At 45.1% G+C, this 16,634-nt stretch overlaps 1 protein-coding gene across 3 annotated transcripts in view; it reads right to left on the bottom strand.

The window, feature by feature from the left end:
* Window positions 1-15,614, bottom strand: part of map3k4 (mitogen-activated protein kinase kinase kinase 4) — a 36,418-nt gene extending 20,804 nt beyond the window's left edge. For 2 of the 3 annotated variants that reach the window (XM_080781799.1, XM_080781801.1), the window contains exons 1-4: window positions 15,415-15,614; window positions 6,970-7,160; window positions 3,941-5,352; window positions 1,672-1,932 (exon numbers count right to left, since the gene is read on the bottom strand). In XM_080781799.1, the coding sequence (XP_080637925.1) occupies window positions 1,672-1,932; window positions 3,941-5,352; window positions 6,970-7,160; window positions 15,415-15,446 (1,896 nt within the window). In that variant the 5' untranslated portion in view covers window positions 15,447-15,614. Of the gene's footprint in view, window positions 1-1,671; window positions 1,933-3,940; window positions 5,353-6,969; window positions 7,161-14,712; window positions 14,853-15,414 lie in introns of those variants that run through there. The other variant, XM_080781800.1, reaches the window with a different exon arrangement.
* Window positions 15,615-16,634: the final 1,020 nt, after the last annotated feature.

Here is a 16,634-nt window from a genome sequence, read left to right as displayed (position 1 = left end):
ATATGTCTTCTTTTATATGCCTGAACCGATTATATGACACAGGTCTCAATTGTTCATAAATAATGTTTGTTATGAGCTGGTCAAGCTTGCTCCATTCACTGCTTTGTATTCATGTAACTTCCGGTGAGAGATTTGGCTCCCATGAAAGTGTCATGGCGTAGCACTGTCACGTGACCATGTCACTTCCTTCTCTAATCTTCCTTGCTTCCGGGCCGCTTCCCTATTTCCTTCAGAGGTGTTACCAATGATACTAATTAAGGCTCTGTTCCATTTAGGCCCAGGCTACACGTATATGGAGGTTTTGCAAAACGCACATTTCTTTGTGCCTTTCAGCCACACGCAAACAGCGTTTTCGGCCACTCAAACGGAGGTTTTTGGAAACGGATAAATAAGTATAGATTTTTTTTTACAGCTACAGATAAACTGTGGATATTAACCTACCAATAAAGGACCCAGGCCAAATGCCATTGCGCAGTACATGTCTATGCATTGCGTGGTGTGTGCATAGCCGCATGTGAAACTATATTCTCATTCTGTATTTTGCTCTCCATTTCGTGGTTATGGTCATGGAGGAGGAGAGGGTGCAGAGAGAGGTTGGTGAGAAGAAAGTATACAGTGAGTTGGTATATATGACACATGATCTCTCTCCTGTTTAGGTAATAAAGGGCGCACCCTTGACTGCATTCCGTTGTCACTGTGCGCCTGCATGCCGACAATGTGCGCACGTTATAGCCTACACCTGGAAAATATAGCTCACAACTGGTTGTGGACGCGACACTTCTATAGGTCCGACTCTGCTATTATTTTCTGTGCAGGACTTGCCAAGTTGCCCGAGCAATGGTAAAGTGTCTAACTGTCTATCATTTAGAGTGGTGCAACCACTCCAAGGAACAGCAATGTCCGTGTTCACCTATGTGACGTTAATGTGTGTGTTAATGTGACTATGAGCACCAGTATGACTATGAGTACCAGTAGGGGCGCTGTTGTGCCAGAAACGGAGAGAGAGAGATAGTGCTGCACTGTTGCCTGCTAATGAGAGAGAGAGAGAGAGAGAGAGAGAGAGAGAGAGGAGTTGCACCACTCAGTGATTTTTAAATGATATGGAGAGAAAAGTCGAGAGTCGGGATTTGGAGATTTACGCACATATTGCATGCGATATGCTGACAGACAATGAAAGACACATGTTCTACGTCCACTCACAATTTAGGTGGCTTTTAAAATGCAGTAGGCCTACTTATTCCTGCATTCAAAAATATGTTTAAATATAAAATCAAATAGCCTACAATTGAAACCTGCTACTGCAGTGATTTGATCTGTCGTATGGGCAGGGATTTATTTTACAAAACGGAGGACGAAATAATCCGTTTTGCAAAAGATCCATGTACCTATAGCCTGGGCCTGAGACCCACTGGTGTAGCAGAGTGTTTCCAGTGATCCAACACGCACAATAGCAGTTTGACCAGAATGGAAAAGAGCTATTCAGCGATAACACCTGAAAGAAGTAGGGAAGGGGCCCCAAGTTCTTTCCAAAATGGCGTGTGCACATAGAGCCCATTAAGTTGTAGCCTATATACTGGCTCGCCTAAGGAGTCCCCACTGGGAGGACATAGAGTAGTAAGATCAAGAAGGGCGTTCATTTACGATAAAATACAAAAAAAAGAGACGCGTCACCTGTTTGATGCTGAGCAGGGAAGGCTCCCCGGCGGGTCGCTGTTCCAGGCGCAGCTTAAGGCATTCGTGAATAACGTTGAGCTTCACTCGGCACAGCACCAGGAACGCCGGCCGGAAGGACGGGAGGTCCAGCTCCAGCAGGTCCTCCCAGGAGACCTGGTCGTCGCCCAGCTCAGGGCCATCGGGGCTACTGCAGGAGACGTGGCACGACAGCTCCGGCAGGTAGTCACTGTACCGCATGGGGTCCTGGTCGTCTGCGAACTGCACAGGCACCGGAAACAGAACACCATGAGATGCTGGTTAAACCACTTAAGCGTCTCTATTCTGAGAAAACTAAATCGACGATCCGCAAGCTCACAAAACACAGAGGGAAACAAACGATAATAAAAAAAAAACCTTATTCTCGATTATTCGATTCGCCTAGTTATTATTATACATTTATATATTATATATGTCGGTTTCAATATATTTTTGGTTAATTGCCCAGCCAGCAAGCAGACCAATGACCATGAAGGTCCACACAGCATGCAGGTGATCATTCTGAATGGCTTTTTAACGCCTCTATGTAATCTACTTTCACTGTGAGGGCAAGTTTACTGGATGTTACTTAATGGAAAAACAAGTTATCTGGAAGAACACACATTGCTATTATGAAATGAAAATGCTAAACTCAAGGCTTCTCTGATCTATCGGAAATGGAGGTTCAAACAGCCACAAGTGTACTATAAAATGAGTCGTGATGTCCGTTACATCTAGTATTATCATGCATCATTAGACTTTAAGTGAATATATCTGCACTCATTGTCACCTGCTTTTTGTAATCCACACCACGGCAGGATAGGAGCCACAGGCGTGCCAGAGGGGGGTCTGGCAACCTCAGTTGCAAATTCTGCCCCCTCAGTTTAAGTTTTATGTACATATTGTTTTACTATCTATATAAAAATGTGTGCCATATTTCATCCTGGAGCCTAGCCCGATATTCCAGTGTCACACATAAGAGCATGTAATAGGGGTCCTGCACACAATAAACTGCTCTCCCGCCTTTTTTATTTTAACCAAAAGTGAACAACATTTCTCTTATGCAGCCAGGGCTTCATCAGGGCTTCATCAAGTTCTGGTGCGAAAAAAGATGGGAGAGCAGATTATGGTGTGTTCTTAAAGAACTGTGGGAATGGGCATATCCTACCTTTTTTTCTCCATACATTTTTTATCTTAATTCTTATTTCCAAGGAGTCATCTTTCAGAGGTCAATGAAACATATTTGTAGTGTTTGATAGCTGTGCATGGCCAGGTTGACCTGCTGACATGAGTTAGTTACCTGTGTTCTAAAGCATCCAATTTAGTTCATATTTAGTCACAAGCTCTTTTTAATACTTTTCATTGGTTAAATACAAAAACCAGACTTAATCACTTTCAACCTGGTGGCCCTATTTTTGGATATGGAGGCAGTATGTTTTATTTTCTATTTTCTAGATCTGCAATTTTCACTACTTTTGATAACACTGTCAAGTAGCGCTTTCATCAAATTAAACGGTAAATTAATACACAATTAATACAAAAACAAAAGGTATACAAGGTTTCTGCCAGACAGCGAGAATATATTCCTCAACTGTAAAATGTGAGTGAATTAGGTTCCTTTTTACCTCAATAAAATACATACCAAAAGAAATACATTGACCTAGCTTTTCTAGCAGCAAAGAATTGTATTACCTTACATTGGAAGTGCTCTACCCCTCCTACAGTTTCACATTGGCTAAATGAACTATCCAGTTACACTCCTCTAGACAAAATTCATTATAATATTAAGAATAGGCAGGCAACAGGACTTTTGGAATGTCTGGCAGCCCCACATGGATTACTTTGCAACTATACCCATACCGGTGTAGCAAATCTGAACTTGTACTTGTCTTGAACTGTGATGCGTTGAGTCCTCTCTGTCCTCCCTCGTCCTCACACCCCTCCTTTCTCTCTAGTCTCTTTTTTTTAATTATTCTTTTTTTTTCCTTCTCCTTCCTCCTTTTTGATGTATAATTATTATCATTGTGAATTATTTGTTTATTTCTCATCTATATCAGTTAAAGACTCTATATTGATTGATTATTTTGTATGATGATGATGTCCGTTTGGCAGCAAAAGAAAATAGGTGCACATTGTAAACTGAAATGTAAAGCTTTTTTTTCATGACTGTATGGCACTCTGAATAAAAATTAAAAAAAATATTTTTTTATACATATTATGGTCATGGTAAAGAGAGAGAGAACATTCTCACCTCTTGTGCAGGAGTATGGCGGAGCAGCGCTGCCCTGGACCTCTGCAGAGGGCGGTCCATCAGCTTGTGCAGTCTGAGGATCAGCTTACGCAGTCCCATCTGTTTGAGAGCTTTGTCCACAAACGGCCTGTAAATGGCCGTGGGGCACATAGTTCCGCCTCCCACCGACGAGATGTCCGTACTTCCAGCCACGGCGGTCGGAAGGAACTCGTCCTCCGACAACAGTCGGGCAAATTTAGGTGTCAGACAGGGCGACAGTTCCCCCTCTCCCGGACGTCCTTCCTCCGCCAAGTCCCTGTCCTCCCCGTCGCTGTCGGCGGTGAACGTGGCCGTCGAGTCGTTCTCCTCGTCCTCCTCGTTGTCGTCCTCCTCGTTGCCGCGGGAGCAGCGTGGCGAGGGGATCTCGAAGACGGGCCACCCGATGCGAGACAGGTCGTGGAGGCCCAACACGGTGGCCATAACGCGCAGCTTCTGGTTGAGGTCCTGGGTTATGTTAAGCCACAGGCAGAGCGCCTGCACCCTGCCCTGGAAGTCCCTCGCTGCGTATTTCTCGTAGTCCTTCTGCAGCGCCTGCAGGGACGGATACAGCGCCTCCACTGACTCCAGAAGCTCCATAACCCGCTTGACCTGCTCAAAGGCCAGCCGCTGGCGCAGCAGGTGGTCCCTGCACGCCGTCACGGAGCCCAGGGGCTCCGCCGCGTTCATGGTGGGTGGTGTACAGGCACTGAAGCCCCAGGGGTCTACCCCACAGTGGTTGGTCTCTGCTACGGCGAGCTCCCGCTCCTCGCCACACACCTGGTCCAGGGCTTGGCTCAGACCCAGGGACAACCCGCCGGGGCTCAGGCTGTCATAGTTCACCTTGAAGTGCAGGACCTCGTTGATGATGTCGGGGATGGCCTGGCGGGCCGTGAAGAGGAACAGGTCCTGGTCGCCGGTGGAGCGGCGCGCGTGCCACGCCTGCAGCTCCAGCCAGATCACCTCGTTGTTGTGGCCAAACGAGGCCATGTTCTCCAGGCCCCTCTGCTCCTTCTCCTTCCTCTTGGAGGACATGGACGTGAGCTTGAGCAGCAGCCGGAGGGTCTCGAAGAACTTGAGGCGGTCGGCCGGGCAGTCCGTGCGGGAGGTCTGCCGGTGGGTCCGTGCCATGGGGTGGGGCATGGTGACGGGGAGCTTGCCGCTGCTGCAGCCCAAGCTCAGGTAATGCTTCCTGGGATCCATGTTGAGGCCACCAAAGGGGCTGGACTTGGATAGTGGATCCAGCATAAAGGAGCCTTCGAAGGTCTTCTTGTGGTCTCTCTCGGTGGAGCGGAGGGCGGCCCTGTTCTTTTTGCCCTGCTTGTAGCCGTGTTGTTCCTCGGGGAGCTCTGGAGGCCTGGGACTCTCTCTCTGGACAGACGGGTTGTTGTGATCCGCTGAAATACACACATCCCGTCTCAATCAGTACAGGCAGTGCAAAAGACATGCACGGCTCTTTCAAGATGGTTCATCAACATTGTACTGTAACTGTAGCCATAAGGCAGACAATATTTACACGTCCTTCAGAGCTCGGTTCTATTTTGGTGCGTCGATGCGCTGCAGAGACCATCCAAAATGAGTTGGCGCAAAGTAGAAAGGTAACATGTTTTACTTAAAACTCTTTGTTTGTTTTCACTTGTTTGACCAAAATTACAAATCGGTTTTGAAATTGAATGATGATGAAAACGGGCAGATAAGCCCAGCGTGCACGAGTGACGATATTAGTGTGTCAAGGCTTTTAGTGTGGCACTGAAACCCTGTGATCTAGGGCAGGCCACCATCCACTTACAGGGCTCGAACTTGCAAATGCGCCTGAATATTAATCTGTGCGATCTAAAAATATAATTGGGAGCACTGCAAATAATTGCTGTAGTGCGGCCAAAACGATCGCGACCGAAACGATCGCGATCGAAACGGTTGCGGGCTAGTTCCGTCCAGCGGGATGATTTAATCCAACTTGTAGAGCATAAATATATGAGCATGTCAAAAAAGTACGTTTCTAGTCCATTCCTGTCCAGAGTTATGATTTCTTAAAAGGAACCCTGGCTATTATGACAAATATGCATTAAAACATTATACTTGCCCTCTATAACTAAATTTAAAATTTAAAAACACTTTAAATATTTTATTTCTTTCATAAATAGATAATCTTAAGAACTGCTCCTGTCGCAAGTCGATGATGTCATATGTCTATGTGTGGTCCAGTCCTATGGAATATACTGTATGGAATGCACATGCTAATAAAAAGTATTTGCTTTGATGCTCATATTATCCTTAGGAAGCATAAAGTTGTTTTTTATTAGCATATGCACTCCATACATTCCGTAGGGCTAGACCACATGGACATATGACATCATCAACTTGCGACAGGAGCAGCTCCTATAGAGTGAAAGATTCTCTATTTATGAAAAAAATACAATATTTAAGGTGTTTTTATTTTAGTTGTAGAGGGCAAATATAATGTTTTAAGGCCTATTTGTCTTAGTAGCCAGGGATCCTTTTAAATAAATATCTCCTGCTCTCCCTCTAATCCTCACGTCATCAGTCCGTCAACATTAAGTGGGTCATTAACATCAGCTGGGTGATCAGACCTAAGGTCAACAAAAGAGCTCAATTGAATGGAATGTGTGGAGGCAACACACACACACACACACACACCATCTTTTTCCTAGACATGCAAATTAATGATGTTAACAGAAAGTGGATCTGGAAGCAGCAAGTGAAGATGAATGCTGTCTCTGAAGAAGAGACAGTATTTAGAATTTAATTATATTTTCAAATGGTTTATTGGCGCTTCTTAAACAAAAATAGCATCTCATACCAACCGACTCCTAGGGGTCCTTGAGGGAGTTACAGGGGGTCCTCAATTAAATGATAGTTAGGAAGCAAATGGACCATTATGGGTCTGAAACTCTGAGAGTGTACATACTATGGGTATACCAATTTCCCTGTACATGTGTACACTCTCAGAGTTCAATTAACTTTGATTTTGCAATATACGAGCCCTGACTTACCCTTGTTAGGGGAGCGTCCCGCCGTCCTGGCCTGACTGTTCCGGTGGTGTTTGCCGGACATGCGTTTCATCTGACGGGGGGTGCAGGGAGGTGATGCGCTGTAGAGAGCTTCCTCTTCTTCACTGGGCAAGTCACAAGATTCCTCCACATCCGAATTTGACTGGGACTCATCTTTCAAAGGGTTGGCTTGCCTGGGAAGAACAGCTTACATTACTTACGGGGCTCAAGTGGACAAACTACGTATGTAAGGTACCATCCAACACATTGACTGCAACATGCAATGTATAAAGTCAAAGTCTTTTGATACAAATGGCACATTTATCCCATTTTGGGGCGGGAACCCCTTTTGGTGTTTTAAACATTGTTATAATTTAGCTATTGGAAAATAGCAGATCTACAAGCTCATAGCGCGCCACCGAGTGAGTGGCACGCTACGAGCTTGTAGGTCTGCTATTTTTGAAAAATTGTGAAAATATTTATTTCAGAAAAATGGAGGAGTTAGAAGAATTATTTTTAAATTTCGAGGTTAGGCCTAAATGGGTTATATAGCACTATTATCCTAAGTGCTTTATGTATACGTATGTCTGTTGTTGTTATGTATGTTCTACTGTTTGTAATGTTTTTGAGAGCTTTTATTATCTGCTGTAAAACGAAGTGCCCAGTTTGGGACATATGAATAAACTTGACCTTGACCTTACATAGATTGTGCATTACATTCACGCATTGACAGACACACATTCATCCACCGATGGTGGAAGAAACCATGCAAGGCCACCAATCTGCACATTGGGACTGGGAGCAATTAGGGGTTCAGAGTCTTGCTCAAGGATACTTCGACACTAACACTGGGGGAACCCGGGATCGAACTGGGAACCTCACGTTCACATCCGGCCTCTCTACTGGCCACTCCACCCCTAAGCCGCCGTTATTGTTATTATCAAACTGTACCATTTAAAATGAACATTTTAAGATGTGCGTATGCTATTTTTGCTATTTGTTTTATGACAAGGCAATAAGGCATATTATAAGTGGTTAACACTGCATTTTATTGTATAGGCTAAATGACACAGATGCCAGTGTATAGACAGGTCAGACAGTGGGAGACTGTTTGACCCATAACAGAGTGCAGCTGGTGTGTACTAATGGTGCCACCAGCAGGTTTCAGAGGAATCCCAGCCAGACCAAAGGGCTGCTGTTATATTACTGTAGGTCCAGTGGCAGACTGATGAATGGTCTGTCCTCTGGAGCCTGACTGGCTGTCTCCTGACAGTACACAAGCAATGATGCACACTCTACCACAGCAGTACGGACACTGGATAATACGTTGTGGGTTTGCGCTTTGCGGATAGTAACCCTCACTTGGGTCTAGGTAAACACGACGGCTCAGCCAAAGAAGGCAAAGACCTGCTTGCACTCAAACGTGAAGCTTGATTTATACAGTGGTTGCGCATCATGTCTCACACCAAAGAAAATACAAGCTCACAGCAGGTTAGTGTGTAACACTTGGAAATAAAGGTCTTTCACCGTTTGCAGTAATAATGTGATAATTCAGAACATAATTTATTGCAATCATGATGTTTTGTATGTTAGTAAAGCTTGTGGAACACAAGATATGGACAATCAGGTTATAGAGACATTGAGACATGTTGTTTGCAAAATTGCAAATCTCTATTTTCTGAAGGCCAGTGAAGTGCAAATGCTACTAGCCCATAGTTCTGCAGAAAGAGCATACTAAACCAATCTCCACACACACTTCCTTCCTGGTGAAGGGGGGGGGGACAATAGAATAACTAAATAAAGAATGCCAGTGGCACGCCTTTTCAGATTACAATGTCAGAGCTTTGTTCCTTAAAGCTTTTCTGAGGGCTTTTTAATAGGATTAGAGGGGAGGGTCTGACGGGGGCTGACCCCGCTGAATAAAACAAAGAACGGGAAGAAAAGGGAGGGTGTCTGAAAACCAACATTCTATATGGCCGTTCAGCACCATGTGCCCTTGCATCGATCATGGCGCTGAAAGGCATTCCCCTGCACGCGTCCGTCAGTGTCTGTGCAGGGCCATTTGAAAGGCCGGGGCAGCGCTGTATCACTTTCACAGGGGGGGCTAATCTGGAAATCACTTCATCCAAAGCTTTTCACTGAAAGAAAGGGAGCCACATGGAGAGGGAGCACAGGCCCCTACTGCCCATCTGCCCCTGCTCCATAGAGTATTGCACACACACGCGTGTCACTCCCCCCCCAACCCCACACACACACACACACACACTCCCCCCTGGGAGCTGTCGTAGAACTGCAGAAAAAGGGAAAAGACACCTGCTGCAAACCCACTGCTGGCCTTAACATGCATCAGGATTCAGCCAATTGTTCCTACATTTTGGAAGGAAGAATGACGACAAAAAAAAGGAACAGAATATTGTCTCTATAGACAACACACAACTCTTAAATAAAACAACACTATAGTGCTTCTGTTATGAGAAACTGTGTAGGGCCTTGTTATGTGGTCTCAGGGTGAAACGGGATACTACAGTGACCCAGTCATTAGTCAGGCAAAGCAAAGCCCGATTTATATAAGGCGGAAAATTGCAGATCTACAAGTCTACATTCACAACGCGATTGCGATGCATTGTGAGCTTGTGGACCTGCTATTTTCAGTGTGCGACACCGGTGCGCACAACTTCACACAAACCAGGCTTAAGCAATCTTGTACGAAACAAGAGGGCATTTATCACAGTGCACTTATGATGGACTCCTCCTATCACTGTGCTTTTCTGCATACAACAAGAATGCACAGTCAGCCCAACACTGCAAAAAGCAAACAGATAAATTCATGTCAATTGTTCCCTAATGCAACCCAACCATTTATAAACAACACTGTTCAAACCATGCACACAACCCTGCACCCCGACCCTTGGCAGAGGTATTGAATTCTCACATGTCTGTGCCTAAGCATGCCATTGCCAGGGTGTGTGTGTGTGTGTGTGTGTGTGTGTGACTGTGTGTTGTCTGAGGATGTAAATAGTGCATGCATTGCATACATACAGGGGACACAAGAAGGTGCTGCCTTGGCCAGACTGAGGTGATTAAATAACTCAGGAATGACAGGGGAACCGATGACGCCATCACTGCGTGTTGTTTGTTTGGTTGCTATGATACACTTCCAAGTACGGGGCTGTGAAGTGAGAAGCTCACGCTGCAAAGGCTACATAAATTTCCCTTCCGTGATCTCCCCCCTTTTTCTTTAAACATACTGCAGGCGGCAGCAGCACAGAGAGAGAAAGGCCGCGCTTGCCCTCCTGTTAAACCGTGGCTTGTGCCGTGATCTCAAAACTGTCCTTTGCCCGGCCGCCACTAGTGAATTATCACTGCAGATGGTGTCTGGCTGCTCTCAATGGCTCATCTGATGGCTCATTGAGGTTGTAATAAAGGCCAATGGAATGCTACAGCCCCCAGGCTGACACAGAGTGCATAATAAACAGCACAAAATCCAGTCTCTTCTGTATAATGATTGAGGCAGTGAAACTCAGGACTACCAGAGTCAGAGGGGCCTGACCTTTGACACCCAATCATCCCCAACCATTGTACAAGGCAGGGGCACTCTTTTGTATGATGGCGACACGTGGCTCATGAGGCCCACTGCTGAATAGCACACAGCTGGTCAGTGAGCACACTTGCTCACAATGCCCGAACTAAAGTGTTTTTTTTTAATTATTATTAAAAGTAGTGCAAAAAAAATGTCGTCTTTACTTTTAGAAGAGGCTTAATCAAATCATTCTGGTACGACAGTGAGGAGAGGATGCTCTTGTATATTTGATTGCAGCCTTTTACAAGAAGCATGCATCTGTCTCCAATTTCCCAGAGCAATTAGCTGGTGACGCATTTGAGAAATGCAAACCTTTACAGCTGCAGAATGCGCACAATTCCCAACATGCAAAACGTGTTGCGTTGCATGACACGGTGCTGCAAGGTTAATAATGTCCTGCATCATTTCTGACTGAGTAAACCTGAGCACAGTCTCTGACCTACCACGGGCCTCTGGAGAACACACAGCGCTGAGGCAGCCAGCAGGTTTTCTGCCACGGGCTGAGTGAAGGGGGGGAACAAATGCAGGGAACAGGACAAACTTGACCCCGCCCTGTTCGAGGAACAGTGACAACGCCAGGAGTTGGACCTCCCAGCCACTCCTGCATAAGCACGTGCAAGGCATAAAAAAATGCTACCGAACAAGACTACCTTTTTATTTCTGAAGACCCCGTTCTACATGCAATGCAAATACGTTATGTTCAGAAAGTGCACCGCATCATTTTCAACCCATTTAAAAAGGATCAGAAGTAAATGCATAAATGCATAAAATTAACACCAGGAATCCACCTCAAGTCTAAAAACGAAATGTGCTTTCGGGAACATAATCTGTTGACAAGCACAAGGTCCCTGCAAACCCACATGAACCCACGTGAACTAAATGAAGACCTGCATGCATGCAGACAATGTGTGGCAGTGCAATGTGAACATAATGACGACCTTCCTTCGGCTTATATCACTTCTACCCTAAATACAATGTGTGCGAGTCAGTGTCTGTTCCAGCAGTGAAAGCCAGCAAGTCACAAGCAATCAGGGTTGGGTAGTAACTGAATACATGCAATCAGGATTACGTAATCAGATTATGAAAAAGAACTACATCAGCCAATGCAAGGGTTGACCCTACAGTCTCAGACACTTGCAAGTACAGTCAGGTCATGTTCTACTTGTAGGTCATGTTCTACTTTTTTTTTAATTATAAAATGATAGGTAAAAGTTGCGCTTGTAGGGAAAAAAATCACACTTGTGCGAAGTGAGGGGCACTCTTATCATCATACACCATCACATTCCATGCTCAGTCAATCAAATCATCACATTCCGTGGTGTGGTGGGATAGCGCCCCTCAAAAATATGTTACATCCCAACGATTACTACAGAGTCACGACAGTCACTTTGAAAAACCAGAATGAGTGCATGCTGATAGTTGTAAAAAGGTAGCATCTTATTCTTCCTGAATATAGCCAATAATATTGAATAAAGAAAGACTGAATGTGCGTGCCATCGGGCAACCTGAAAGCAAACTCCACTTGCATGAATGCTTTATTTACTTGCAACGGGCAACCGATACAATAATTATGTTATAATTACATTGTCATGGAAGCTTGGTTACGGAAATATTGGCAATGATCAAGCCCAGCTGCCCCACACCTGAAACCCCAGCAGGACAGTCCCAGACTGTCGTGTCCTCTGTGTGTGAAGCCTCTCCACCTGGGCCGAGGTCAAAGACAAAAGTTAATGGGGGAGGTGTTGTTGGGCCGTTGAATATGGGTGGAGGTGGTGTTGAGTCAGTGATTGTGATGAGAGATAAGGGGGGCTTAAGTCCTGCAGTTGCTAAATCGAACACATATGTAAATTGTTAGTTTATTATAAGTAGTCTGACCTAAGACTGCAAGCAATACGACATTAACACTAGAATCCCTATACTGGGGCAAACATTCAGGACAAATGGCAGGTCTAGTACAAGCTCACAACGCATCAGAATGCAAAGTGTTGTGCGCCTTCACCGCCTTGTAGGTCGACTATTTTCAGAGAAGACATTTGCTGTACTGTACTGGAGAAAAAGGTGTGAATCAATAATAGAGCCCTATAGGCCCCAGTCAATGAAGTATATAGGGTTTAAAATGACTTCTGAGGCCAGAATCTACATTTCAGTTTCATGTGCAGTTCTGCACATCACATTCATACACTAATGAACCAGCAAAAAAACAACAGAGGCATTTTAAACAACTTCTGCGGTTTACAATCTGCAGTCAATATTACCATTCTTGCACCTTATGTCGACATTGGCCTCATACTCTTGTGTGCTATATAAATAACATTGGCAGAGCATGGATAAAGCGAAAGTGCGTAGGAGAGCTGGATTCTTCATTTCCCTAACGCTAGGGTGGGCAGTGATAGGATGCAGTCAGGAAATGCTAGAGCAGGACCCATCCACAGTCCCTCAGCTCGTGCTCCTGGCAAATGGGGGCATTAATGAGTTGTAGCCATGGGCGCCGCCGAGGCTTGAGGCAGCTATCCACTACACACACCACATCCTGAAATCCCTGGAATGCTTGTGGGAGAACGCCACTGGGCCAAAATGTCTTAAGACTTGAGTTCAAGAGTAAGACACTATTGACAAAGGGCCTCTGTCCCGGCAGTGCCTGCAATGGCCCTCATTTATCAGGCAAGCACCCAATCTGATCTTAAAACTGCATCAGTGCTCATTTTCCCTGCAAACAAGTACTACATGTCACTTTTAACCTCACATAATCTCAAAAGGGGGACAACACAAGCAGTTCAGTTTGATGTAGAAACGGAATGACAAATACTCTACATTTTGCACGCATCATAATCATTCACGGCACGCTCATCAGTTTTGGGTCAAATGCAATACAAGAACTCAACTTCAACCTGTTTTTGAAATCTATATATATTGCATTATCTGGATATGATTATCGATCAATGGATGGGTGATCTGGTCATTTTAATGCATGGTTCTGAAGTGGCCTCAACAAAGGCATGAAGCAGCATAAATGTTGCATGCACTTTAACTAAGCCACAATGCTGGATAGTGGATACCATACCAATGACACACTGACATGCCCAATCATGTGCGTTTGTTTATGCCACTAAATAAGGACAGATAGAGATAAGGCCGCGCAATCGGATAACAACCGGCTGACATTTACACGTACTGGAACATTCGACCACAATTCCAGATATTCGACTGAAATCACATAGGCATAGCTGCTATCGAGGCCGACGGCGCTGGTCAAATATGATTTACTACTAGCGTTTGGAAAGCAACAGCAGCATGCATGGAACTAACTTACGGGAAGAATCGGGACGAAAGACATAACACCAAATTCCTGAGAGTCCGTCGTCATGAGTCAGGGGCAAATGCATACCAACAGGCATGCATTGTTTTTAATATGTAAACCCCCCACCCCCTCAACCGATTTTAACTGTTATGATTTTCCTGTGCAGTACAGCCGCTGAAGTGGCTGTGAAGATGGAAGATCAGGGTACCTTCAATATGATCCGAACTCAAAGACGAACAAACAAAAATGCATATCTGTTGGCAATGCATTCCCCTGGCCTGCACAATTCTTCATCTGTAGTCGAGGAAAGGCTGAAGGCTCATAATCAGTGCAACTTCTTGCACACACAGCACTAGTGTCAGCAGCACACACCATTCATGCACAACGTAGAAGCTTCTGCAGCACACAAACAGCAGAGTAAAACAACCATTTTGAAGAGAAATAATCCATCCAATATTTAAAATAAAAAAACTAAATCCTAAAATGTAATATTTCCAGGCCCCCGGGCCCCGCAACATATACATTGTAGGATAGGATTAAACAAGCAGCTCCCAAACAGGGACAGGACAGTGGTGCAGAAATGCGCTACAGCTAAAAAGCTAGCCAAGTTTATGCCTCACCAGGTTATTCATTTTTTAAAAGCACGTTGCAGTGCGTCACTAAGCATTTATAAACAAGAGTAATAACACATCTCCACGCACGTACGCGACGCGTCCCACATGCACACAGAAACCTGAACAATAAAGACGAGGAGCGACAGCGCCGTCACAGTTTAGCTAGCCGCCGCTGTTCTTTCCTTGTTGTTGCACTGTTGTTGGAACAGTTGAGAACTACTGTGATATTTCGTACAGTTATCGTCATTATTTACCTCTCCATTCGCCGAGCATTGTGGCCAGGCAGCGCTCCGGCATTCAGCGACAGACGGATATCATTAAAGTGCTACTAATTAATGCGCGCAAATGAGTGTGTAAAAGTTTGCAACTTCACCGCTGCAGCTGAACTGCAGACAGTAGTTACTAGTTAGTTGACTACTGGCTGCAAGTATCGCATAGAGAGCTGCTGAGAGCGAGAGAGCACTGTCTGGCAGGAAGTTTGGGACTGGAGGCTGCGCGTGCGCGACTGCGCAGTGTTGCCAGATTGTGCGAGAGAAATAAGCAACCAGGTCTAGGAAAACAAGCCCATTTTGTAACGAGCCATCCACAAAGATATTTTAAACATTATTCTGACAACACAAATCATGTAGCCCACAGGGCTCCCTGGCCCAAAACATTTAGGGACAAATTCAACAAATACATTTAAAAAATGGGGGCGGGGTCCACTCTATGCCGATGACATGAATAGTAACGCAAAAATGTGTCAACAAGGCCAAATAAGCAACTACACTTTAGAAACAAGCCCAAAGAAACGCAAGCCGCAAACAACCAATAGTATTTCAACTTTACACGAAACAAGCCCAAAGAAAGTTGATTATAATAAGCGGACATGGCAACAGGCGTCTACATTCAGGCTCACTATTTGGCACGCGAGAGGTCCCGATAATGTAGTCTTTTTTGTGTTCGTCGGTTTTTACCTGCTAGGTTCGTTCCGATCCGGAGGCTCCATAGCGAGGCAGGGGCTCCTTTCTGTCAAAAGTGCATGGAAGAAACCATGTCCGGCCGGCTTCACGTTCACGTTGCACCATCAAATGTTTGCAAGAGTGTCGAGTATGTAGCCTTTTTGGAGCAGTTTATGATCCGCCGGCGGCACAGTCGAGTATCGCTTCTGACTGTGAGGTCGCCATCTTTCGCAACTCACTGAGTTGCATTCTGGTTGCATTACTACGGCAACACCACCAGGGCCACCAGCAGTAGGCTTTAGCCTACTACAACCATATAGCTTTAAATGATAGAGACCGAACCTGAGCGTTAGCCCCGCCCCCTGCTATTCATTTCAGTGGAAGTTGCTCAGTGGGGTTTTGAAGCACCCGGAAGACTGCTGGAAGTATAATTATAACTCAATGGCTCGAGCGAGCGGAAGGTCATGAACGTCCGTCCACCTCCATTAAAGTGCTGCAATTCCACATTTCGCCAGTAGGTAGTGGCATCTTCAACGTTGGATATCCTTACTGGGGGCTTGACTACAACATCAATGGACGTGAGAGTCCATTTGCAGACAAGACAACATGCTGACATGCTTTTAATTGATCTTTATGAGGTTCGCTCTCGTGATTGGATACAATTGGTATTCCGATTCCCGACCTGAAAATGTATTTTCTCTTTACAAAGGAGACAGTTATACCGATCGAGGTTAATACTGAAGTTGACAAACACTAAAAAAGACTACAATTACTTTAACTTTTTTTAACAGAAAACTTAGTTTTAGGGCCCACACTGTAGAAATACGGTACTCTACTACTACTAAGTCTGGGTACTGGAATCTAAATATAGTAGGCTGGCTAATACATGTAAAGGTGCTCATTATGCAGAATGACCCACTTCACAATGCTTATAATTGAATTGTAATGAGTCATGATAATGATATGCAATTATGCATAGTTACATCTTCATCAACCTCCACCAGAGAGCTCAGCAGGACACTGAGGACAGTCTGGGTCTCCTGTCTCAGTATCTGGACCCCTGCTGTTCCAATCCTCATCACCTCCCCTCCACCCCCCTTCCCTCCAAAGTCAGTGGTTCTCAAAGTGGGGTCTGGGCTGGGGACACCCAGTGGTCCATCAGTGGGTTCCAGGGGGTCCCCAGCTAAATCAGTTAATCAGTTTAAATCAACTTGTCGCATTGGATGCGTTGTGAG

Source organism: Protomyctophum bolini (assembly GCF_963924005.1).
Source record: "Protomyctophum bolini genome assembly, chromosome: 14".
Lineage (NCBI taxonomy): Eukaryota > Metazoa > Chordata > Actinopteri > Myctophiformes > Myctophidae > Protomyctophum > Protomyctophum bolini.
The sequence above is the reverse complement of the archived record's forward strand: the minus strand, read 5'-3'. Positions and strand labels throughout refer to the sequence as shown.